General features: G+C 40.0%; 1 protein-coding gene and 1 pseudogene across 4 annotated transcripts in view; both read right to left on the bottom strand.

Moving 5' to 3' along the window:
* ripor2 (RHO family interacting cell polarization regulator 2) overlaps positions 1-18,195 on the bottom strand; it is a 72,222-nt gene extending 54,027 nt beyond the window's left edge. For 2 of the 4 annotated variants that reach the window (XM_038724504.1, XM_038724505.1), the window contains exon 1: positions 10,757-11,127. In XM_038724504.1, coding sequence (XP_038580432.1) covers positions 10,757-10,835 — 79 coding nt within the window. In that variant the 5' untranslated portion in view covers positions 10,836-11,127. Of the gene's footprint in view, positions 1-10,756; positions 11,128-18,069 lie in introns of those variants that run through there. The other 2 variants (XM_038724506.1, XM_038724509.1) reach the window with 2 other exon arrangements.
* Positions 18,196-24,699: 6,504 nt separating this feature from the next.
* The window catches only part of LOC119907776, a 2,893-nt pseudogene continuing 2,592 nt past the window's right edge, over positions 24,700-25,000 (bottom strand).

Raw genomic sequence — 25,000 nt, 5'->3', positions numbered from 1 at the left:
AGCAGTCGCCAATCAAAATCACAGCACCAGGTTGCATTGGGTTAATCTGCATCATCGGCTCTAATCCTCTCAAGACTTTTCTTATGAAGCATACATTTTACTCATACACAATGTCATGAACAAAGTAACGCTGTGCATTTTTATTGACTCAAGATTATACATTTAATGTTTTGTAGGCTATAGTCCATCTTTACTGATGTACTCCTGTTTTCTGTCCAAAGATACACTTCACAATGAATTGAAAATTAAAATTACTTTATCACCTTGTTGAATAAATATTTATGTTGTAAAATTCATCTACATAACAATAAAATGTGTTTGAAATTCTCTCAATCTTTATTTTTACAGAAAATCTACAGCACTTGCATACCATATGTAAGCTCTAAGAACAATCATATGCTATTTGTAACTTCGCTAATACTAAAATGTGTGATGCGATTTCCAAAATATCATGATAACCCCAGAAACACCATGGATAAAATTTTAAATGACAATTTCAGAGAGGATTGTTTCACCAAATAAACTGAATAAACTTTCCTCCCTCCATCTCTGATGTGGTCCAGCGCACTCACTTTTGAACAGTCCCTCCTTCATTTATAGTGCACTAACTTACTTACTTATTAACACATACTTTTTCATGATGAAAGACGCTTATTATAGTTGCAAGACTTCATTGAAATGTTGTTCACTTTATGACTTTCAAAGGAAACTGATGACCCTCACTAAAACCCAGTCAGAACTCTTTTCTGCTCTCTGTTCAGCAAACTATATAAATCATAACTAGATCATTGGGTATTTATAAACAGTATGTATCTAGGTATGAATGTGCACAACCGTTCAGAATGTATGAATGAAACCAACGCCAACTGACCTATCAGCAGAGCCGGTCCTTTCCTTCTGTACAAGCCACAACTGCTGTTAGTTACTGCCATCGAACTCCTGCTATGCACGCAGCGTGGCATTGAAACGCCCTCTGTCACTCGCTCTACCTCCAGTTCTTCCCTTTCCCTTCCCTTCCCTTTTTGTTTAATTTACCTTTTCTCAAAAGATTTTCTTCTTCTCTGCCTGACAGCATCTGACCACTAAACCACGATGAGTCAGAGAGGCCACATGACAGGAGGGCAGGAAGGTCAAGGCAAAGGGATGTACAGGCACAGCTGACTGTGTGTGAGCGAGTGTGTGTGTGAGAGTGTGTGTGTGTGTGTGTGTGTGTGTGTGTGTGTGTGTGTGTGTGTGTGTGTGTGTGTGTGTGTGTGTGTGTGTGTGTGTGCCACTGAAATGTCAGAGGAAAATGTTGCCTCTTCTCCAGTTACTAGCCATGTTTAGGTTGACTCATTGTTGGACTTCCCTAGTTGTAAATGCCGAACTTGAATCCAAGTAAAATTCTGACATTGTCAAAAGCATACTGTTTGTGTGTATGCAGCTCTGAATACACAGGTGTGTTTACCATATTGCTTTCTAAATGCTAAATTAAAAGCTTCTGTGCAAAGTTTCATATTATTCTGTGTGCCTCTACAGAGATGAACCAATTTCAGGCTGTTTACTGCCCTGTGGCACGACTCCATGCTGGGGCTCCTTTGGTCTATAATGAGAGGTTGCTTGTTGCAGGTTGGAGGTATGTCATAGGCCTGCAGACTGCAAGTGTGTGCCAACAATGTCATCTCACCAGCCACCATTTACAGTGACCTCACAAAGCAAATACACATGATTTAGGATGCATTTTTTCAACTCCTACCTTCTTAACGGTTTTTCATAGCAATTTCTGACTGGTTGTAAATTTTAAAGCTTTTTAGCCTGATTTAGTTAATTGTTTTGGTTTTCATGCTCGTGAATTCCATTCTGATCAGTCAACTGTTTTCAGCATCAAAAGGATTGATAAAGCAGAGTGAATATTTGACTTACATTCATCAGGCGGGCAGAAACACAACTACAAATGAATGCTAATGTTGCCCCATATCTGCTGGATGGGTAAAGAGTCAGCCATAACAAATGTGATATGTTGTGTTTCAGGTTCAGCCAAAAAAATTATTAATACAGATTTAAATTCCAGGCTCATATTACAAATAAATACATGTACTTCTTTTGTTTATGACTTGCATTGCATTACTGTATTTTATCTATACTGACATAAAGAGCTGGACTTTTTAGAAACATCATACTGTTGGGTGTATGTCAACTGAACAAAAGTGATGCTGGCACAGTCAAGTCTTAAACAGGCAACAATAAATGTTAGCTTGCTTTTTAGAAATGTCACAACTTAAAAATAAAATAAACAAAAATAAAACCAATACGCTTGTGACCAGCTGCCCCTGAGGAGTAAATTTTGATCTCCAAACTTCCAGCAGGTTAGCCCTCTATGAAGAGTCATGGGTGGTCTGGTACGTTTCACGTTTTGAACAGGATTACCTCATTGTGGGAGATATTACAAACCAGTGAGTGTAAACCTCGCACGCTCAGTGTTGCCTGCAGCTCAGAATGTCATGGTAACCACATGGGAATTGTGAAGGTTAGCTAAAATTCTGAAGCTGCCATCTTAGATACAAGCCACATGTAAACATCTGGGACCAAACAACTGAGAAGAGTTTAGTCTTACTGCTGAAACACTGGCGGCAAAAAAAACAACGATTTCTACTCTTGCATCATCTGGCTTACTGAATGTTGCACCATTAAAAAGTCACCTTAAGTCCCAAAATGCAAAGAATGTTTTATTCTTTCTCTCCTCTTTCAGTGAAAACTGTAGAAAATAATAATAGTTTGAGTCTTTTGGCAAAAGTAGGTCAGTGGAGCTGTCAGATGCAGGAAGAGGGAGATGCTGAGCAGTAATAGTCCAGCCACAGCAGGTCCCCTCACGTCAGAGCTATTCCCAACACAGAGCGACCCAACACAGAGCGACCACTGATGCACCAACGACAATACTGTCATGTTCTTTAGTGTGTTGTGGACAGAGACAACATCTGTGACCAGACGGCGGAGGTGTACGTCTGGGTGGACTGTGGATGAGAATTGAGGATGGAGCACAATGCTTAGTTGTGTGTACAAGGTTACTGAAGAGTGGATCAGAGACAGTGTGTGTGTGTATGTGTATGTGTTTTATTGTACTGCAAGTGGATCATGTCAGTTTTAGATCATTCTCCAACCTCAAGCAGTGACCTCTTTGGCTCTAACCCCGCCCCTCCTGTCCTATATGTCCACTGCAGCTCTGAGATCAGATACACACTTCTACCAAATCACATTATCGCCCACGTAATGATCACAACACCACTGACAAACCAATTGTTTAATTGACAGCTTGGAGAGGAGGGAGTTACTGTATTCAAGTTGACAAGCGGTGACAAACATTGATTGAATTACTGTATTTCCTGGTCAAACTACGACAATCCATGACTGAAACCACTGCTATGCTGCAGGGAGAGTTCATTAAGTTTAAGAATAGTAGCTTGTCTAAAAACCTGTTAAATATCCTTGGATAGAACGGGTACACTAAGCTAAATTCTCAGTGTAAACAAGTCCACATTTGATCTTGAAGTTATTATTACAGAGAATAAAGATCCAAGAAAATTCCATGTAGCATTCATGAGAAATTCCTCATAAACTCTCTGAAGTCTGAGCAAGTCAGTTTGCTGTCCTAAATACCAATAAACAACTTTATCACATTACCAAATCATTCCTCATCACCAGGAAATAGACTTGACTTTCTTTCCCCAGAAGTTATGTTGGAAAGCCTTTTTCAAGTCAAGCCTTACGTTATAGTAAGATAACCCACTGGATATTAAGATCATTATCAACACTGTTGTCATGAGGTAAAAACTACTTTTCTTATTTTATTCTTAGCAACTACCAACATGTTTTAAACTAGTGATTTGACTAAATAGGATTGTGTGAGTAAAGATAGAAGGGAAAAAAGAAGCTATAGAAAACATCTGTGGTGTTGTCCAATCAGGTTCAATCAACTATGTAAACTGCAGCATCAAGAGCTGCAACATAACTGCCAAAAAAATGTTTAAGGGGGCCAAAAGACAACTTTTATGTTAATTTATAGTTTATAGTTTATGTTAACCTTTGTAAGGTGCAACCCAAAACAGTGAGAAATGCAGGTTGAATTGCTTTTCACTGTCTTTAACACCTTAGAATTCTTGTCAAACAGCTTTTTCAATTTTATCTTGTACCTCTACCTCTAAGTACAAGCTGTTAGATGGTGCAGATAAATTACCTCCCACCCAGCTTGCCAGTCAGTGGAGCAGATCTGCTCGCTGTGATCTCGAGCCTCAGTGGGCAGTCCGCCACGTCGGCTCAGAAGAGGATAAAGTTTCCTGGGGTTTGCCTTACAAGACAAGTACTGACAAGAGACTGAGGGAGAGATAGATTTGTGAAATCTAACCTGGTTTCTAATCCTGTAGCCTTCTCCATGAGCTCTGTATATCTTGTACTGTAGAAGTGAGATAGAGTCATCAGCATGACAATGCCATGTCCTCAAAGCTCATATTTGAAGTTGTGATTTAATAATAACATACTCATGATTCCATAAAATTAAATACAGATATAATTGTAAAGCTGTAAGGTCACTGGCTTTAATACACACCCAATTTAAAGCTGGGCTAGGCAATATATTACAGACGCATCTTTTGTTATGTTTTATGAAACTCTCTTTACTTCCCAACAGCAATTGATTAATCACATGCTCTGAAGAAATCTGATATCTGTGGCCGTTTCAGGACTGTAATAAGCACAGTTTAAATGTTGGTTAAGGCCAACTCTTAAAGTTAGCATTGAATTGGTTAAACTTCTAGCTAACGTTAACGTTAACGTTAAATTTCAAACTCCCTGTAATATTAAGCAGTTTAAATATATCAGGTCGGTCACTTCCAAGTACTATATTTTAGTAATTTAGAAACAGCTCCCTCAGTTTTTATGAAATATATTTTATCTCATGAAAGTAGCTTGACTAACATTAATGCTAGCTAACTTTAACCAGGTAATGTATGTTGTTTAGTTTTAACACACACACTTTTTCCTATCCATATTAGTGTCCTTGTTTCTTAGATCACCAGAGGAATACTGCCCCCATCTACTACAACCACTTGCAGCACACAAGAAAAACTCCTGTACTGTGGAAATGAGACCTATGTTTGGTGTTTGTGATAGGCTTCCTTTAAAATAAGCGTGTGGTGTCAAGCCTTTACATTCTCTGGTTTGTTTGCTCACTCCTTAAATCTCAGGTGTTGTTTAGCTGACAACATTAAAGAAAAGCCCTTGGGCAAAGTTTGGAGCAAAGGCTTAAAGAGCACAGGTGAAAACACTACATGAAAGCTTTGACCCCTTTCAGGTGTAGTGTCGCATCACACCAGGCTACATCTATCCCCTCAGGATTTATTTACATTCTCTAAATTTGTCATTGGGATTTTGGCGGAATGCAAAACTCCCATAACATCTGAGTGATTGGCAGGTCATTGTGACAGAAGAAGTTTTCAAAAACTAAACAAACAAACAAACAAACAATAGCTGTTGAGCCCAGCAATTAGTGGTTTTGTCATGAGGAGTGGAAACGCATCCTATTGCACAAGGGTCAGGAACAATACAAAACATTCCTGCATCGGAGCGGGTCAACTTTTCTAAAACGAGCACTACAGCCTATAGTCCCAACTGCATTAAATGATAGGATTTTAGTCAGACATATAAAAACTGCAAAGCACCCACATTCAACACAGTTAACAGACTGACATTTCAAAGGAAGTTATTTGTGGTTCTTGAGCGTAACTATAATTCGGGGCTCTGCAAGGCCTCCATTTCTAGAAACTTGACTGAAAGCAGCTCTGTCTTGCTTTCTGACTTGACCCAGTTAGCCAAACACGGGTGTATTTAGACACCAAAGACTTCATTCCAACCATAGCACAATCAATCTCAGTTTCAACTATATTTACTATGTATATAGTATATACTATAATAACTATAAGGTTAAACTATGGTTACTACTGTGGCTGTCCTTTGGGACACACTACTCACTTGTACTTTGCTTTTGCATACTGTTTGCTACTCTGCTGCCAACCACATGAGTAGATAAGCAGAAAAAAAAAATCAACCCTTTGAATTACTTATAAGGAGGAAGAAGGAGTTAAAGAAGCAATTGTGTTTATTTTGGTCTCAATGAAGCTGCTGTGCACTTTTACTGATATCTTTGTTTCAGCCATTTTTTTCTGAGAAATGTTTCAAGAAAGGGGGCTGTGCATATATGTGTGGTTAAGTGTGATAACAAAATAGAGCAGAGTTTTGTTAGCTTGTGTGTAAAACCACTTAAGGGCCTTGGCTATATTTTCTGTAAGATCTGAATAGAGTTGTTCAGGTCAGGTGGGTTGGTGGTGCAGAGGTGATTTTGCAGGGGCAAGCAGAGGCTCTGTTTGTGTCCCATCATTGTAGAGCATCAAACTTTCTGAGTTGCATCTTATTAATAGCAAAATAGCTTATTTTAATGTAAAATATTTGTTTTTATTAAAGCCTTCATTGGCTACAAAACTGCCTTGTAATCCCAGTGCCCTGAGAAGCAAAAAAACATACATCCACGTCCTTAAAGGGATGGTTCACCCAAAATTACAGAGAAAAAAAAAAAGAATCTCATTCATTCATTTAGCCTGACATGTTCATGTTAGCAGTTTCCATGATGGGAAGTGGGTGTCATAACCCCGCTGATGTGGGCAGTGATTTAGAGGTCTGGAACCAGGCTACCTCCACCCCACAATGTAAGTAAACGTTGTTTGTGGTGCTCACAGCAGAAAAAAATGACATTTAACTAATTTAACAACAACCTGTCTTTCTAGAAACACATTATGGTTATCTGGTTACTCTGAATAATCCATAGACCTCCCTTTGACCATATCTCAAAACCTGTACAAAATAAAATCCTGTACAAAATAAAATCCTTAACATCTGGATACCACTAAAGGTAGATGAGGGACAATGCTTTATTGGTATTCAGGGTGAACAGCCCCTTAAATACAGACACAAATCACCTACCCACTTTTTGCTGAACATGATGTTAACCACATTTCTAAATACAAAGCAACATATTCCCCCAAATTTCATGGCTTGAAAAAGACAATCTACCTACCAAGAGTCCCTTTTTAGGTTTCTGCAAAGCAACTGCTTTTTGCTTTGAGGGAACACTGACTGAGGGGGGGATGAAGCTAATGCACATTGTTCCCACTGAGTAAAGCTTACCGAGGCTTTTTGCTAATTCATACGACCTGAAGTGGACTCACTCAGGGTGTGAGGGAGGAGCAAAGGCAGGAAAAAAGCAGGGAGAAAGTGAGCTTGTCGCTGTTTATTTGCTTTGTTCAGGCACCTTGACATTTCAGGCTAAAAGTAGTGCTCCTTTAGTCAGTATTCAGTTCAATACAGCAGGAAAAGATTGACAAATTACTGTAAACATGCCATATTCAGCCTTTTATCTCCGAGAATGAAGAGATGACAGCAAAGACATCTGATACGCACCCTTTTTGTTACAGAAACTGAAGTCAGAGCCACATGTAGGTTATGCTTATAGTTGTAGTAATACAAAGTGTGGTGTCTGTTAACTTGCTTTATGGCCTTGATCATTCACTTTATATTTAATGTATACACTGCCAACACCATCAAAAACATTATTACATGACATAACATCAGTGGTTCCCAAACCTTTCAAACTGAAATACATCTCATCGCCAGGTAAACTGGATGAATAGTCAAATTCATATCATCATTGTAAAATTTTAAATAAATATGATTTCTTAAACTGGGAAAACATGATCAAATTTGCAGATATTTTACTTAATATAATTAGTATAAAATACTTCATGGTCTGGCCCCCTTTCCACTCAATGAATTAAGTCAACAAAATCAAAACTCTACCAGAACCCTTACCAAATGAGAATGTAAAAATACCATATTAAAAAAAGTACCTTTAGGCCTTTTCTTGTCAAGCAGCACATACACTACCCACCGAGCAAAGACCATCACATCTCTCAAAGTTCTCCAAGTCTATAAAAAGGTTGTTAGTGGACAGTCAAAGACGCTGTCATAATAGTCATTATGTCATTGTTGTACTATTTGCCTGTTCTTCTGTGCTCTTTTATGTTTTGTTTTAATGTTTTGTTGTTGTCAACCTGCCTGGGACTGCAGATGAAATGTTTATTAACGTGCAATGTCCCTTCTTAAATAAAATAAATGGTAACACAATGGCTACAATAAGATGAATGTAGTAAACATTATACCTGCTAAACATGTAATATCATTGTGAGCAAGAAGAGCTGTGTCTAAGTTGCGTGCTGTAGACTGTTAAGGGCAACACACTTCAGTGGCTTTTGACGCATGTCACTTGATGCGCTGCTCTGTGACGCCACCATTACATGTTGATCCAGGCACAAATTCATATCCAGAAGAACACCCACAGTTTTTTTTTGTTGCTGACTTTATGTTGGGCGTCTTTCCCTTTAGCCTTTTTGTTGTTTTGTTTTTTTGCTTGTCTACTAGTGACCACTCAACTCAGGTTGTGTGTCCTGTGAGCAGTGAACAGCTCCTTAAATCCAGACACAAATCATCTTACATTCAGATACATTCATCTTGTGACACCTTGGTGGGGCTTAGATCCCAAGACACACATCCCATACTTCAAGCTGAGTTCATTCAACACTGAATTCTAATGTTGTGGGTAGAAAATCTCAAACATTTGCAAACCCAATACTAATGATGAAACTAATGATTTAGAAAGAAAATAGGCCGGTGGTAGGAAATTTGCATTCAGCACCATTAAGAATAAAACACTTGAATATTCAACACAAAACACAGTATAATTTCCATCACTAATCCAAAGAGCTAATTAGAACAGAAAATATAAACGATCCATATTCTGCAACCTTCAGCTGTGTCTCTGAATAAACACACTGATGCCTGCTGGCCAACCTCTACATGAATCTGTGGCCTGTGATTGGCTGTCTTGTTGCAGAGAATGGTCTGGCTGTGTACCTCCTGGCTGTGATGTTCAAAGCGAACATCACATTACCATCGGTGTATCTCAGTCAGAAGTGGGTCACTGGAGGCATTAACATACATTACACACCAAATGATGCAATATCTGGGAATATCCTCATTGTCCACTCATCATCAGTGGAGCTGCTGCAGAGAATGTTTGGAGCTTAAATGTCTAAATGTATAAATTCAGTAGCGTTTTTGTGTACAATACAAGCAGTTGGCCAATACACACTTCTTGGAGCAGTTTAAAGATAATATATGGCACAGCTCTGAGCAAGTTTGTGTGTTATGTTTTTTTTTTGCCACTGGTGTTTGTGTTTCAGAGGGGGGAGATTCATCAGTTAAAGGAATAGTTTGAAATTTTGGGAAAATTTGCTTATAAGGCAGAGAGTTAAGATGAGAAGATGGATACCACTCTCATTTTTGTCAGTTCAATATATGGTTAAAGCCAGCAGTCTGTTAGCTTAGCTTAGCAAACAGACTGGAAACAGTTAGCCTGGCTCTCATAAAAGGTGACCAAATCTACCAACGAGCACCTTTAAAGCTCAGTAATTACCACGTTATATTTCAGTTGTTTGATCCATACAAAAAACGAAATGGGAGTGCCACGCTATTTCTTGGCTCTGGGCGGTTGTCAAACAGCCATTGGAGACTCAGGAAGTTACTGAAACAAATCTTGGGGAATAGATTTAGAAAGAAGTGAGGGTTACCAGACCTCCTCAGCCTGCTCCTCATCCCTGCTTGAGGCTAGCAGCTCAAAGCTACATTAGGCGCTACTAGCATGCACACCAAAATCTCCAACCTAGTTGTTGGTGGTCAAATTGCATTGTGGATGATGCAGGCACCAGGTGGAATAGAAAAGAGACGATCTCTGGTTTTGCTACATTGATTCATCTTAAAGTCCATCGTGTCCAACAATGTTATAGAAGTGCAATGCTAAATTGGTGGAGTACTCTTTTAAACACACAAAGCATTATTACACAGAGTGACATGATAAGAGCAGAGCCCATCTATGAAGCATCATTATCCATAATGGTTTTGCCACAATCCTGGTCAGAGATTATATTCAAAATGGCTCCAAAAAATCACAATTCAAGTTTTACACAATTTGACAGCATTTTCCTCTTTTTCTTCTAACTATGAATAATCATCAGTCTGGTCCTGCTGTAATTCTACTGCTCATCACTGTTCCAGGATCCAACTGAACATAAGTTATGATTACAGCTCTTTTTTTTTTTCTTGTGGTGCGTAATGCTTGGTTAAAAACATCTGCCTGTTATACAAGAACGCCCACGCTGCAGAGGGCACGGCTCCTCTCAGCTTTCTAAAAAGGGTAAAAGTTGAAAAATCAATAAACAAACTGCACAGAGCTCCTGCAAAGGGGAAAAGAATGACGTTCCAATTAGTCGAGAATTCATTACGCTGACTAATTATCACAATCATTGCATGCATTACTGATTTTCACTCTCTCTCTTCAGTAAGATAAATCTGTTTTTGGTGGTGATTTCTCAGCATCAGTGTGTATCAGAGCCTACTCAACCATGCATCAAACAACCCCACCTACATAGCAGAACAAGTTCCCCTGGGCCACCTTTCAGCTGTCACTTTTACCCTCTTCTTAACCCTGATCATAACCACAAGACACAAACCAACCAGTCTGACCTCACTGTAATCCTCGAGGGGCCGGTTCAGAACCTGCAGCCCACCTGTAAACCCACGCCTCCGTTCACACTTTAAAACTGACCCTTGGCAAGCCTACCGTCCTCGTAGAAGACATCCTCCGCTTCTTCGCGCATCATCACATCCAGGTCATCCTCTGCAATGTCGGTCATAGCCATCACTACTCCTCTTCTTCTTCTTGTGCTTCTTCTTCTCTCCCCCTCGTCTCCCTTGGCTGACTAATCGGAGCTTTGCAGAGAGTGACTGGGCTGTAAAATTGAATCAACGCCGGCTCGGCCTCTTCGCTTCAGGCGACAGTCCGATCACCGGCAGGCTCCTCACTCAAGTTGCAGAGGACTGGGACTGAGCTGAGCTTCAGCTCTCGGCACGAGTGTGTGTGTGCAAGTGCCAGGTGAAGTTTGTGTGTGTGTATGTGTGTGTGTGGGTGAGAGAGGACTCCCTGCAACCTTCACTAAGTTTCAGCAACAGTGCTGATTTCATAACATCCTGTGCAAAGCTGAAGTGAGAGTGCTGTTTGGAGAGCACTTGTGTAAGTAAGTGTGCGCATGTGTGTGTGTACTGTATGGGGAGGGTCAGTGGTGTGTGCCTGTGTGTTTCTGTGTGTCCATATGCACAGTATGGCTCTCTACCACGAGTCTGAAGCGACTTGTGATTAACAGGAATAATTAGAATCTGTATTTTGAGCCGGCAAGGACATGCAAAAAGGTTTTGAAAATGTGTGTGTTTGTGTGTATGTTACATGGTGTGTGCCGTGTGAGGCTGGCTATACTTGTCATTCCTTCACAGCTCACTAGGAATCATGGGACCACACTGATTGCTCCATCTATTTTTTCACTTGGCCCACATTGAGGGGGCCTCAGAAGAGCTGATAACGTCTGGTGTTGTCATCTGCTGCGGAAAGTCTCTATGGCACTGCTCAGGATAAACACACTCACCTGCTCTGAAGAAGACACATTCAGACACTGTGGGAGGCTCTGTCTGTACCTCCTATAATCATAGTTTTCACACTTGGGACTTCTACATTGATGATTATATTTGAGTCACAGAGCTGCAGTAATGCTGTAGTGTTTCTGAACCACAAATATGAGCAAAATTCTGAACTCTGCAGGTTGTTAGACATCATTTATTGCTGTTTTGAAGATACTTCCAGCTGCATGTTAAATATTCCACCTGCTGCACAATAGAGTAGATTATTAACAGGTTTCCTAAGTTGCAAGTCCTCTGTTCAGCCAAACAAAGATGGTAGCCAGAAATTACATTTCTTCTTGGTTGTCTTTTACGTTGCACTACCAGGTTTTATCATCAGATTGATTGAGCTATTTTATATTAAGATAAGAATTGTATTTTCAATAGTTGACTAGAACAATCACACAACAAGGTCCACTCAATTGCTGCTGTAGACCTTTTGTTCATTTGAAAACCATTTTCATAATTTATAATTCATTCAAATTTTTTTGTGGCATCTCTCAAGAATATATCACTTCTAGCTACCACCTTTGTTTAGTTTAAGAAACAAATGTATAGTAATCATCAATGCAAATGTCTCAAAATATAAAAACAATGAATGCTTGAGAGGCAAACTTTTGCTATGTTGCTGTATAAGACTATGGATCTGCAATCATGCAAGCAGCTTTGTAAGTCTAGCCCGGTTTCATCCCAGGGCATAAAATATGGATGCTTTGAGAAAGTCTGACAAAGCATCTGTATTTGAAGCACAAGGTACCCTTCAGCAACCGTATGAGACGCCGTTATGTTTCAAGTAACCAATGTAACCCATCCCCGGTAATGTACTTATTTCAACCCAAAACATGATATTTTCTTAAACCTAACAAAGTCATAGTGGTGCCTAAACCTAACCAAAACCATCATCTTCTCCTGAACCTAACCAAAACTATGATCTTTTCTTATAGCTAAAGGCATTTCACATGATGAAGGTACCTTGTGTGTCAAATAATGACGCTTTAAGTCAGTCTTTCTCAAAGCGTCGGTATTTAACACCCTGGGATGAGAACGTGTTGGTGAGACTGTATTTATAGGCATAGCAGAGCTTTGAGCTAAACGCTAACAATGACAATGCTAACACACTGATGTTTTGCAGGTTTAATGTTTCCCATGTTCAACATCTTAGTTTAGTGTGTTAGAATGCTAACATTTGCTTATTAGCAACTCCAACTCAGGCTGAATTGGAAAAAGAAATGGACAAAACAAAAATATTACTGAATGGATGTACAAACAATCCAAACATAATTCTATATTGTCTGGACCAAAGTGATGGGCTAACTGACATAGCCATCCCTCAAGCCATGTACGCTGCTTGCTTATGCATATATGTTGGACATAGAATTACCTCAGTTTCAGCCATTGTAGTTTTGTTACTGAGACATTTTGTAACATCTGGGCACCCAAAGCAAACAGGGTGCAACTTGTGAACCAAATTCATATCATGTGTAATGACAAACTTTCCACCCAGTCGTGGGCAGGGTGTCTCTACTTTATGACTTTGAGATTCTTCTTCTGAAATACTTCCTCCACCTGTCTTTACTGTGCAGTTTCTGACTCGCACTCCATTTACACAAACCAATTCCCAACCAAAATAGAAACTAGGCCTCAAGTCAATTCATTATCACTTTTCCTTCAGACTTCCTCTCCCCTGCCACCGCCTCCCTTTAAGGCCAAAGCTCAAGGGAACAAACCTGGAGACAAACTCATTTTCACTGAGGCTAGTCCAGACAATTCAGATACACCACATCTATCAGGAGGTGGGATGTGGGGTCTAAATATATACGAAACACATGCCCTGCAAACTAAATGCTGTTGTGTGTTATCTGTTGGGTTAACAGCAATGTTTAAAAATGTATAGGATGAGAGATTTCTTATTTGTCTACATTACATTACATTGTATTTATTCATTTAGCTGACGCTTTTCTCCATAGTGACTTACAATTGCTATATATGTCAGAGGTCGCACACCTCTGGAGCAACTGGGGGTTAAGTGTCTTGCTCAGGGACACATTCACCAATGAGTCCCTTAGAGAGACAGTGTGTGCACATGTGTTTGCATGTCATCGGTCCGTCTGAACCAGGACCTAAATTGTGCCAGGGGTTAAAACTGGAAGCAAAACTTTGGCCACTACAACTCAAAACAAAATCAAAGATTCATACTCACTGAAAACGTAGTTTGTTCACGTTTGCTGTAAGATACTTTATGAGAAAACATCACCATTCATACCGCCATGTCTTCAGTTTAGTAGTCCATCCAGTTTGTTGCTAATCCAAGCTGTTACATTCAGGTCATTGCAAAATGAGTCTATACAAGCAGTGTTTACAAGGCAAGGCTCAGGAACCACTTATTTGCAAAAGTAATCACATTATGAATGTCTCTGTGGCTTTCACAGTCTTTTAATGAGCTTTTAACGAGGAATTAACCTACTGAGTTTCACTGCTAAGCTGACAACGCTGCTTTTGGTCACCGGTGAGGAGCTGCACTGCTAAAGCTACTGACTCCGTCAGCGACAATGGTGATTCAGTGTAGTTCAGTATAGTACTGAACACCTTTAGTTTTAGCCTATAAGTGGTGCAAGAGCCTCATGGTATGACAGAGGGAGAATCATGCAAACTAGAACGATCAGTTGATTCGTCAGAAAACAAATTGTCGACTTTTCTGATAATCAGTTAATCCTTTAAAGGTATTTATAATGCATCAAGGCCCACAATTCCCTGGTTCAAATTTCTCCAGTGTGAGAATTTGCTGTTTTTCTTTGGTTTATAATCACTGTAAACTGAATATGTTTGGGTTTTGGACTGTTAGACAAAACAAGGAACTTGTAGATGATACTTGTGAACCTGTGATGGAAATTTTTATATATTTTCTTACATTTAAGCAACTCATTGATAATGCAAACACATATTCACACACTAATACAAACACAAACACACACCATAAAGAGGGTGGGATACACTAGTTTGACAACACGCTGCTAACAGTATGGAAAGAAACTGTATCCGACACAGACTTGACTAATTTAAAATGAGAAGTTGCAGAGAACAGCATGTGCATCTCAAAATCAGTAAAGGAACAACTTTAAGGTTTTAGAGTGAAGAAGCTATTAAGGCAATCGTGTAGCTACAATCTTCCTGATCAAAGAGAAAAAGAAACTTTCCCAACAGGAAATTACAGAAAGTGGTGAAATAAACTGCATAACAGAACAATCTAGAACCATGAACGTGAAGTGTGAGGTGCAGCAAAATAATCCCACAAAATGTACTGATGACAATATTGCCCCCAAAGTTGTTTCAGAATCATGCAACTCAGCAAGGCTCCATATCAGTTTTGAAAAGAACCACAGGAACTACTTGAACGCTGAACTTATTTAAATTTGAAAGTTAGAGGTGTTAAACATAACAGCCAGAGCTGTTTCAGATTACATTTTGGGGATGGCGGTTATTCACACTGTCAGAATTAATGTTTTCTCACCAATATGTTGGTACACAGCCGACAGCATGGACACTTTGACTTAGTTCTTTGATCCCAGAAACATGATGCTGGGAAAGGAAAATCACCGGTCATGCTCACATACAGAACACAGACACATGCAAAGCAAAGCCCACTGTATTATACGTCCCACTCCCATCTGTTCTCTGCTTTAATCATCACATGTATCATGCTTTATGTGCAAAACATTTCTGAGATTAAACCCAGAGTTCCATTGTTCCCAGCAAAAATGGTGCATGCAGTTATGAAAAGTATCTGAGTATTCACAGATTCTCTCTCTCTCTCTCTCTCTCTCTCTCTCTCTCTCTCTCTCTCTCAGCTTCTGAACATGAGCTACTTTAAAGGCAGCAGTGACAAGTAAAACGGGGTCACAGTTGGGCTGCATTTGCCCTGCTGCATTTCAATGAGTGGGTGCATTGTTGTCACCAGCAGAGAAAACCCCCTGCTTCAGGAAACGTAAACACACAATGCCACGCACGTACACAAACAGAACAGACACACACACACACACACACGTCCATATAATAACTACACACAATGCCACCAAAAACACTGCGCAGACAAACAGACAAGAACATATACATGCCACACACACACGGTTGTTCCTCCGGGCCTTGCAAAGAGCAGCACAATCAGACCCGCTTGGTACAATGGTGTTGTTTGAATGGGGTCAAACAATGGAGCTCTTTGGTATCTGAATCAAGCCAGATGATGAGTGTCCCAGGAGGATGAATAGGCGGTTTCAGTCCTCCTACACACTCGCACTTCTGGCCCTGACATTATGCATCAGTGCGCTGCCTGTTACTGTTGGCTAAAATATCCGTTATTAGCATGGAAGCAGCAACTCATTAGCATCCAGGCTAATTCTATGGTGAGAGCTAATTTGCATCTATACAGCCTCTTGCACAGATGCTACAATGGCCATAAAATACTAGAAAACTACAGAAAGTAATCAGCAACAGTGTTGAACAACAGTATTTCTACATTATGTAAAAACCTAAGTACAAAATTTAGATGTACGAACATTATTTACTGTCAGCTTTTCTGGACTCAACAACATACAACAAAGTACATGAATGTTCAATCAAGTTGACTTTTTGCAGAATTATAGAGAAAATGGCAAATTAGCTTGGAAATATTTTTAAAAAGCACAATTTCACAACTCAGATTATGCATTTTTTCTATTTGCCTGATTTAAAATTAAAAGCTAATATATATATGAGTTTGTCAGATAACCTTGTTTAGAAAAGAGTTATGGCTTACCTGCTTATGTGACTCATGCATGAAAATGATCAAAGATCACAGCAAGATACAGGTTATTTACACTAATATTTTGACCTCTAGGACTGTTGCTTGAGGTTAGTGAGATCCATATTTTGGGGGATTTTTAGCAAATCCTACAATTAAAAAATAACATTTGTTAGATATCTAATAGGCTGATTCCAGTATATATTCACCTTACATTTCGCTAGTTTTAGGCCACCAAAAAACAAATAAAGCATTTTCCCACCAGGAATTTATTTCTAGCAGTTCAAATGAAACTTGATCTAGAAATAATTAACAGCAAATAAAAAAACTATAACATTTACAAGCATGAATGAAGAGTGCAGAATACACCCATCATCACACAACAGGATATTGTTGCTACACAAAAAGCCAATTCATAAATCCTGTGGAAACTGGATGTCAGAGTACAGGGAATTTGAGTAAATGTGTGCTGCAACAGCATGTAAACCCCAGGCCCAGACTGCTTTCAAAGATATCAAGAACACGGAGAGGCGAGTAGGTGAGGAAGTTTTCCGGAGGAGACAGATGGGAATCAGTTCTTGATGTCAGCATAACTTCCTCTGCCAAACCATGACAGGTATGAGTCTAAGGTGAATGGAAAATGAGGGAGGAAAGAAATATAATGTCCTTTTTGGAGGATGTTGCAAGGGCTCCTCAGTTCAATTCGCCTTTGATGATTCCCACACGCTACATTGTGAGTTAAAGTGTAAGAGGAGGGTGGAAGACAAAGAAAAAGACAGACGGAGACCTCTTTGGACTTCTTCTCTCATCTACTATCATTCCAGCTATGTTCCCTCCACCCAGGCTTCTGCTTCTTTATCTCTCCCTCTAAGAAGGATGACAAAACAGGATGATTGTGAAGGGGCGCCTGGTTACCCTGGTAACAATAATGTGGGCTTTGGATGGTAAATCCAATTTGCCATGGCACTCTCTGACTCATTGGAAGTGCACGTATGTGAGTTAGTGTGTGTGTACGCTGCATTTCATGTGCTTGATGGAGGATGACCATAATGTACCATCCCTTGCACCTCCTCATGCATAGACACACACTTAAAAAAAACACACACAGGCTTAGACATCTTTTCAACAACCAAGAGCTGTTCCTACTTGAAGAAACCAACTAAAGATCACAGAGTGGAGCTTGATGCCTATAAAGAAGTCACTGTACAGGACAGTCATGATCCCACTAAAGATACAAGCAGGTAAAACCTTAATTATCCAAATCTTAGAAGAATGGCTAAAATTAATAAAACTGAGAGCTACTGCATGAAGCATAGTGCAATCAGTGTGAACCACTGATTAAAATACCTCATGAATACCAGGGCGGCAGAGGTATTTAACCAGAAAATTAGTCTGTGCAAACAAGAGCATCAGAATGTATGAACTTGTAAATGAGACCTGAATTTCATATTATTGTAGTAACTTCCCAGTTTCTTAGCAGCATCCACACATCATTCAAGCAAACACCACTTGGACAAAGATGCTACCTATAACTGATATAATATACAGCATGGTTTAGTGTGCATTAGGAAGCATAGTGAGAAAAAGCCAAAGTTGTGTTAATAAAAAGCTCAAAGTAAAGTTGCAGGAGTACAACTGGTAGATATACCTACTGTAAGCATATCGATATCTTTTCATCTTTATATGGTTGTATGTCCTGACTCTGCGGTACATTATGATAAAGAACAATCCCAGCAGACGCCTCGTTGTCAGTGTGAAGCCTACAACTCCTTTTGTGCTGTCACCAATTTCTATTTTTGAACTATCTCCCTGTCTCTCCCTGTTGCCATTGTATTTTGTCTTTCTCTGGTCCACAATTGGATCCCTTTCTCTCGCTCATTTAGTCTTGGCCTTTCTGTCTCTGTCCCAGAGTGCACAGAGGGCATCAGACAATGGCAGCAATACAGCCGGAGCACGCCAGCTGTGCAGACTGGCACCAGAGAGATGGTGGTGCCCATGTTGTGCCCTGCTGCTGCCAGGTACACCTGGAGGGAAGAGATAACAAGCAGCTGAAGCACTCTACCAAATGAATCAGCAGACCACATCCTCATCTGTTCTTGACTCTTACCCTAGTCTCAGATTTACAATTTACACGGATGTACGCGAGACAATAAAGAGGATGATCTCATAAAACAACTACTGCAGCTGCAAAGTGCTTTTTAATGTTCACATCAGGTATTCATAGGATGGAACTGTTTCAGGAGGTGTAACTGACTCCACCCTTCAATCCAATGCTACACTGTGTACATGGACGGGAGTAAAAGTGATTTTGGGCATTTACAGTAAAGAGTGTGTGAGGTACTGTCTTTTTTCCTAGCCTTGCCAAATCCAAAAACATAACATCATATGTGTTAAAACAGTCACAGTGCATGCCAAACTCATCCACCGTGTGTAAGCCGGTCCTGGATGCTATTACACTGTACTGCTTTTTATTAGATTTGTGGAGGTTACCACTCTAGCAACCCTATCCAAGGTTGACTACCTGAGATGGCGTTATGTTTGCCAAACACATTGGTTCATCATCCTAAAAACCTTTTCTCTTAATGTTAAAAGTGAAAAATACAAACAAGTAAGATGAAATGCCAATTTGGGTTAGGTTATTATATTTCCTTATTATAAATACAATATTAGATCTATCAAGATATAATGTTTCATTGCAATACAAAATCAATGCCGTTTCTTTATTTAAATGTCTTATAAACTGATTAGCAATGAGCGGATGCTGACATTTTGGCTGGAACATGATCCTTTGGCTTCAGTCTCTTAGCAAGTTATCATGGATGTAGCCATCAAGTTCATATTTGAGACCTTTATTACAAGAGACTCGTAAAAAAAAGATGGCTGGAAAAAAGTCAGCCGTAGACAGCATTTTTAACTCATGAAATGTTAGCTTAATGAGCTAGCTAGTTACAATTGACAAAAATCAGCCAGCGGCAGTTGTCATTTCACCCTGCAGTTGTCGGACAGAAATGAGAAGCCTGATTTTGTCTACGTCTATTTGAAATCGAGGACCCATTGTTCCACAAATGAATTTGAGGTGAACCTGCCACCATTATTGTAAACTGCGTGTGCTGTGCAAGAACGAAACAGACGTAGCAACAGAAACTAAGGGAGGTGGGAATTACCAAACGGTCAGTTAGAACACACACCAAATGGAAAATCTGCTTGTTTTTAGAACACAGACTTTCTGAAAGCAACATCACTGACTTGCTACACCCAGTCATCATCTTGTCATGACTGAGCAGATTTCTTAGAGTTAATATCTCCCCACATCCCCAAGCAGTTCATTAGCTATTGCATAATCTAGTACTATTTTTGACAATTTCCTGTTGGGGAGATCCAGATGAGAAAGGTTGCAGCAAGGTGGGGCAACAGGGTGGCAAGAGCTCTGAAAACCACAGTTTCCTCTCCCACACCACCCAATACAATACCGTGTCCTCCAGCACACATTACAGCCAACACCTGCCGGCTACAGAAAGGGGAAGTCAACTTTCAAAACTAAAAAACACAGTCAATCATATAATGTACTGTAGATGGGCAGTATTGCTCAGCGTTATGACTTTCACTGTTATTGTTGGAGCTGTGAATCTCGTGGCATGACACGCCGTATGCATGCTGCACTATTCCCCTAGTCAACAGGTTTGTTCACACAATCAAACACAAACATCTGGATTCAAAACATAAAATCAGCAGGCAGAGGGGATATGCATTTATAGATTTAAATAAATGCTACCAAGCAAACAGGAAGGGAGGATATCACAATACAGCTTCTGAGAAGTAGGGTGTGGACATGGAAGGAAGGTTGGGCAATAGTGTGTAAAATAACATTAAGTGCCTGTTGCAGCTGTATTTCTCTGACAGTACAACAGAGTGCATGTGTAGCCATACAGGGCGTCACAGTTAGGAAGTGGGAGGAGGATTTATTCAGAGATAGAGGATGACAGATCTGGTCACTGAAAGTGTTACACATGTAGCCTTTCTGCTCCAGTGGTCAGAGGGACAGGGGGGGCAGTGGGAGGGAGCTGGGCTGGAAACTGTAGTGACAGCTCATCATTGCGCATGAGGGCATCTAAAAAATGTGCATGTGTGTATGTAAGTGCGTTTTCACTGTGTCTGGCTTTGCATCAAGTCACTCCAGAATGATGACATCTGCCATGACTACACATCTGTCCTTCTCCCTGGAGTATGAGAATGTACTAGTTACACCAACCACATGTGACCTACATACATCTACTTTTTTGTCAATTATTAACTTGTTTCTGAGACTGGATTTATTGTATTTAAACACCATCTGAAGTTGCAGTTATTTCAGATGTTCCATACAAATCCTTACATGAAATAATGATGCATTACGCATAAATATAAATAATACATTAAGCAGACGTTTTCATCCAAAGCATCTTACAATTGCTATACATGTCAGAGGTTGCACACCTCTGGAGCAACTAGGAGTTAAGTGTCTTGCTCAGGGACACAATAGTGGATGGGTCACAGTGGGGGATTGAACCCAGGTCTCTCATGCCAAAGGCACAGTCTTATCCATTTTACCATCGCCACCGCCGCCACATATATGTGTTATATGCCGATGATACAGTGGTTTGTAACTAAGGCTGCGTATCATTTAACACGTTTAAAAACAGGTTCTACCACGATACCTGAGTTTTGATACAGATTCAAAAATGATTTTAAAAAGGTACCTCACATTTATAAATATAAGCATGTTTTTCTATTTAAAGGGCCATTTAAGCAATTTAGCATTGCTCTTCCCTGACTTTGGGAAGCTAAAAGAGATAGATGGTCAAAAGAATAATCAAAATCAAAGTAGCAGAGGTGATCATGTCCACAGCATGGGTCAAGCTCCAAAAACACTGGATCCTACAGTTCCCATACTGCAACCAGTAGCTTATTTTCCATGAATCCTCCATTCCTGGTAAATGCCCACATGATTTCAAGTTCTAACTTTCTTTAAAAATGTGTTGTCTCCAAGCTCAAGCTCTGATAACTCTTATGACATCACTATGACATCATCTGGGTTATTTGTCAGATTTTAGAAAACATCTCCAGATCCAAAGACAACATTAGACAGTTGTTAGTTACAGGTGGTTTACGACTCCCCATGACGAGTTAAATGACTTTTAACAAAGTAAATGAATCAGTGTTTTATTTTGTCATAACAAGCCACGAAAGCAACATTAGTTTGATCAAACAGTCGTAAATTCAATTCAAATGAAACCATTTGGATCTAAGAATAAGTAAACAAGATTAATCTGACAATTCCAGATTTCAGTATTTGAACATTTTTGATTCTTGATGCTAAGAACACGGTTCGGTTGGGACCCAAAAGGTCAAGAAAAGTTTGACACCGAGTCCTATTCACAGTCAGGTCACAGCAAATACATATACTACAATTTTGTAGAGGAGTAGGTTTTAGCTGAGACTTTCCCACAGCATTGGAGAGTCGAATCAAGGCCTTCTTTCCGGTTCATCAGCATTTGAATGTTTCTTCTCATCTGTGAAGCCAGCATGGGTTTAACTGAGGCAAGCATCTTGCTCTCTTGCATGAAAGAACACACACACACACACACACACACACACACACACACACAAACTTATGTTAGTCTGGCTTCCTTCTAAGGGGAACGGACACTCAATAAAGCCACATCCTGGCTACCATGAAAACCCAGGAGTTCTACTGAGAAGCACAAAGAAGGAACTGGCAACTCAGTGACATGGGACTCATGAGCTCATGAACTAGTGTTGCCATACACTCAGAGGATGCCAAATCTTCCAGCCTTGTCCTTGAGACGCTGAAACTTGCATAAAATTTGATCAGTCAGCCTTATGCTATTCAGCAAGAACTTCTCATTTGTGTCCAGATGAATTGAGTGAAATGATGAGGTGGTAGGAGGCGTTGTTGTTGTTGTTGTTGTTGTTGCCGCCGCCACCGCCGCAGTGTGTTTGGGGTGTGATAGCAACATGTCTAAAGACCTGACAGAAAGTGAATGATGATTTGGCAAGTACACAATAAATCTTGAGACAAGAATCTGGACACACATTGAATAGAAGAGGAGACAGAGCCAGCGGGTATCATGCAAAGAAAGGATGGTGGATCAAGATCTTTTATGTAATGAGAATGTTGTAACATGGGTTTTTACTCAAAGTAATTTGCCCTGCTATACTTCATATGAACTTTATGTATTTTTATTTTGTTATTTTATAGCAATTGGGCTTTTTCAATATAAAGTAGCTCCCAAACGTGTTTTCAATGTTTTCTTTCAATCCTCATAAACAAGGCGTAGGCTGCGGAACAACCAGAAGATAAGCTCAACTTGAACTTTTCTTTAATTACCTCTGGTTTGTGACAACACAACAACACATGCTACTTCGATTTATTCCATTTACTCTTTCCGTTATACAGAGAAGTCAGAGGTCAGGAATGGCTACAGCCACCCTGGAGGCTGGCTGGTATTCAGTGTCTTGCTCAGTGGTGTTCAACAGTATGGGTGTTGGCTGTTAGAAGGCTTGATTCTGAACTCTCAAAACATCAAGCACATTTCCAACCGCCTTTTTTTGGGCCCATTTGTGTGCTGGCCGCTGGAATTCTTTTTAAAAGTCATATTGGAAAAGGTTTTCTGCTTGCCTGAGGTGGAAAAGTTGTTGGATTGTCAAAAAAAGGGCGGCAAAGTAAAATGGAAGCAGACTTCACAGATACATTTTGACATATATGAAGCATTTTTCACATGGTTTTCCACAGGGATGTATTAATGTTAACTGGATAGCCACTGAAATGGTGCCTCCAATATAAACATCAAAACACTGCACAATCCTGTCATGACGATGGCAACAACAGAAATATGGAGTTCATGTTATAAAGTTATCTACCCGGAATGTGGGGTTGTATGAAGTAATTAGTGAACTCAGCATCTTGCTGGATGACATGACGTTAAACCTGACTCAACTTCTTTGCCAGATGGCCCTGTGCTGTTTTGCAGAGTGCCTTTGCATTTGCAAAGTGTCTGAATGAGGCCTTAACACCAGCAACTGTTTATCTTGATGCCCCCAACTCCTAATATTCACAACTGTAGGAGAAGTGCGGAAGCAATCAATTTGCATTTTTGTTTTAAATTTGTGCTACATTTGGATGGAAACTTGACGAGTGTTTATATCCAACCTGTTGGTCTAATATGATATCTAACTTGAAAGCCTTCAGGGAGGCGATATCTTTGAAGAGGCTATAATAACAATTTTATATTAACAATGGTAAAAGGGATACTTTTAGTGACAAATACCAACACTCTGGTAAACCCACTGCACACTACCTGTCCAGCAAGCAGCAGACAAAGTAGACGACTAGCTGGTGAACATTTAGCAACTAAAGAGCCAGCTTTTTCCCTCAGGAGTTGGTGGAGATCAAATCAGTGCTAAAAACAGAGTTAAATTTAACTGTTGATGCCAAAAAGTTACTGCAGCTTTAAGGAATCAGTTCACAACATTTACCAAAATAACAACAAACAAAAAAATATTTTATTCTCATAGCTTAAGTTAGTAGGATCTATCTATTGGACAGTTTTAAGTAATTGCTGTTAGCACCATAAATAAAATTCCATTCACCTTCACATTACTGGGATCATGGCAGAAATCTTAGGCAGAGATAGACATACCTGAACAAATTAATACCAACTGTCATATAGTTGATCACAAGAGGAGTACATTCTACATGTCTGAGTTTACAAGCATCATGACCAAGGACTGAAAATACAGGCATATATGGAAGAACTGCTGTCGAACACAAATGGAAATGTGAGACAGCAGAAACAAAGTACAACACGTGCCCTTCTTTGGGAAATGCTGGCTGTTTTATTTTGTTCTCTCTTTCCTCTGTCTCTCACTCCCCCTTGTCTTTCTCTCTTTCCATTAGTCTTTCTCTCTGTGTTCATAAGCAGCCCACGCAGCAGCCCTGCATGTTGACTTTATTGTGTGAAATTACAGAGAAAGGGCCAACACGATTCCACACTCACATGTGCCCTGAAAGCTTGTGAACTGAATTCTTTTCAGGGTGAGAGTGGGAAACATGCAAGAGAGAAAAAAGAAGTGTGTAGAGCAATAAAGGACGGAGAGAAAAAAAGAGGGGGGGGGAGTAAGAATGAGCGAGCAGCGGGAGAGAGATAGACAAAATCATTTCCAGCTACAGCTGACAACTGGAAAATGAGCCGATGCAATGTGTAATCTCCTCTGATGTAGTTTTACATCCCAGTGCCGCCTCCTGCATCAGTGGCAGCAGAGGCTACAGGAGTGAGGAGGCGCGTTGCTATGCAATGGGAAGATTTTCAGAGAGTGAGCTCCATTGCAAATCTAGTTGGAGAGAGGGGAGGAGAGCAGGGGGATAATGAAGATCTAGACGGAAGAGGGAGGTCACAGGGCACAAGGACGATAAGTGAGAAGATGGAGAGAGAGGCTGAAGGAGAGATGTGAAAGAAAGAAAACATTAAAGTAAATGCAACAAGGGCAGAGGTGAGGGACAGAGAGGTGCATTAAAGAGGGGGG

This window comes from Micropterus salmoides, unplaced genomic scaffold (genome assembly GCF_014851395.1).
Source record: "Micropterus salmoides isolate LMB-PRFRI ecotype aquatic unplaced genomic scaffold, ASM1485139v1 Ms_hic_scaffold_17, whole genome shotgun sequence".
Taxonomy (NCBI): domain Eukaryota; kingdom Metazoa; phylum Chordata; class Actinopteri; order Centrarchiformes; family Centrarchidae; genus Micropterus; species Micropterus salmoides.
Note: the sequence above shows the minus strand (reverse complement) of the source record. Positions and strands in the feature narration are given on the sequence as shown.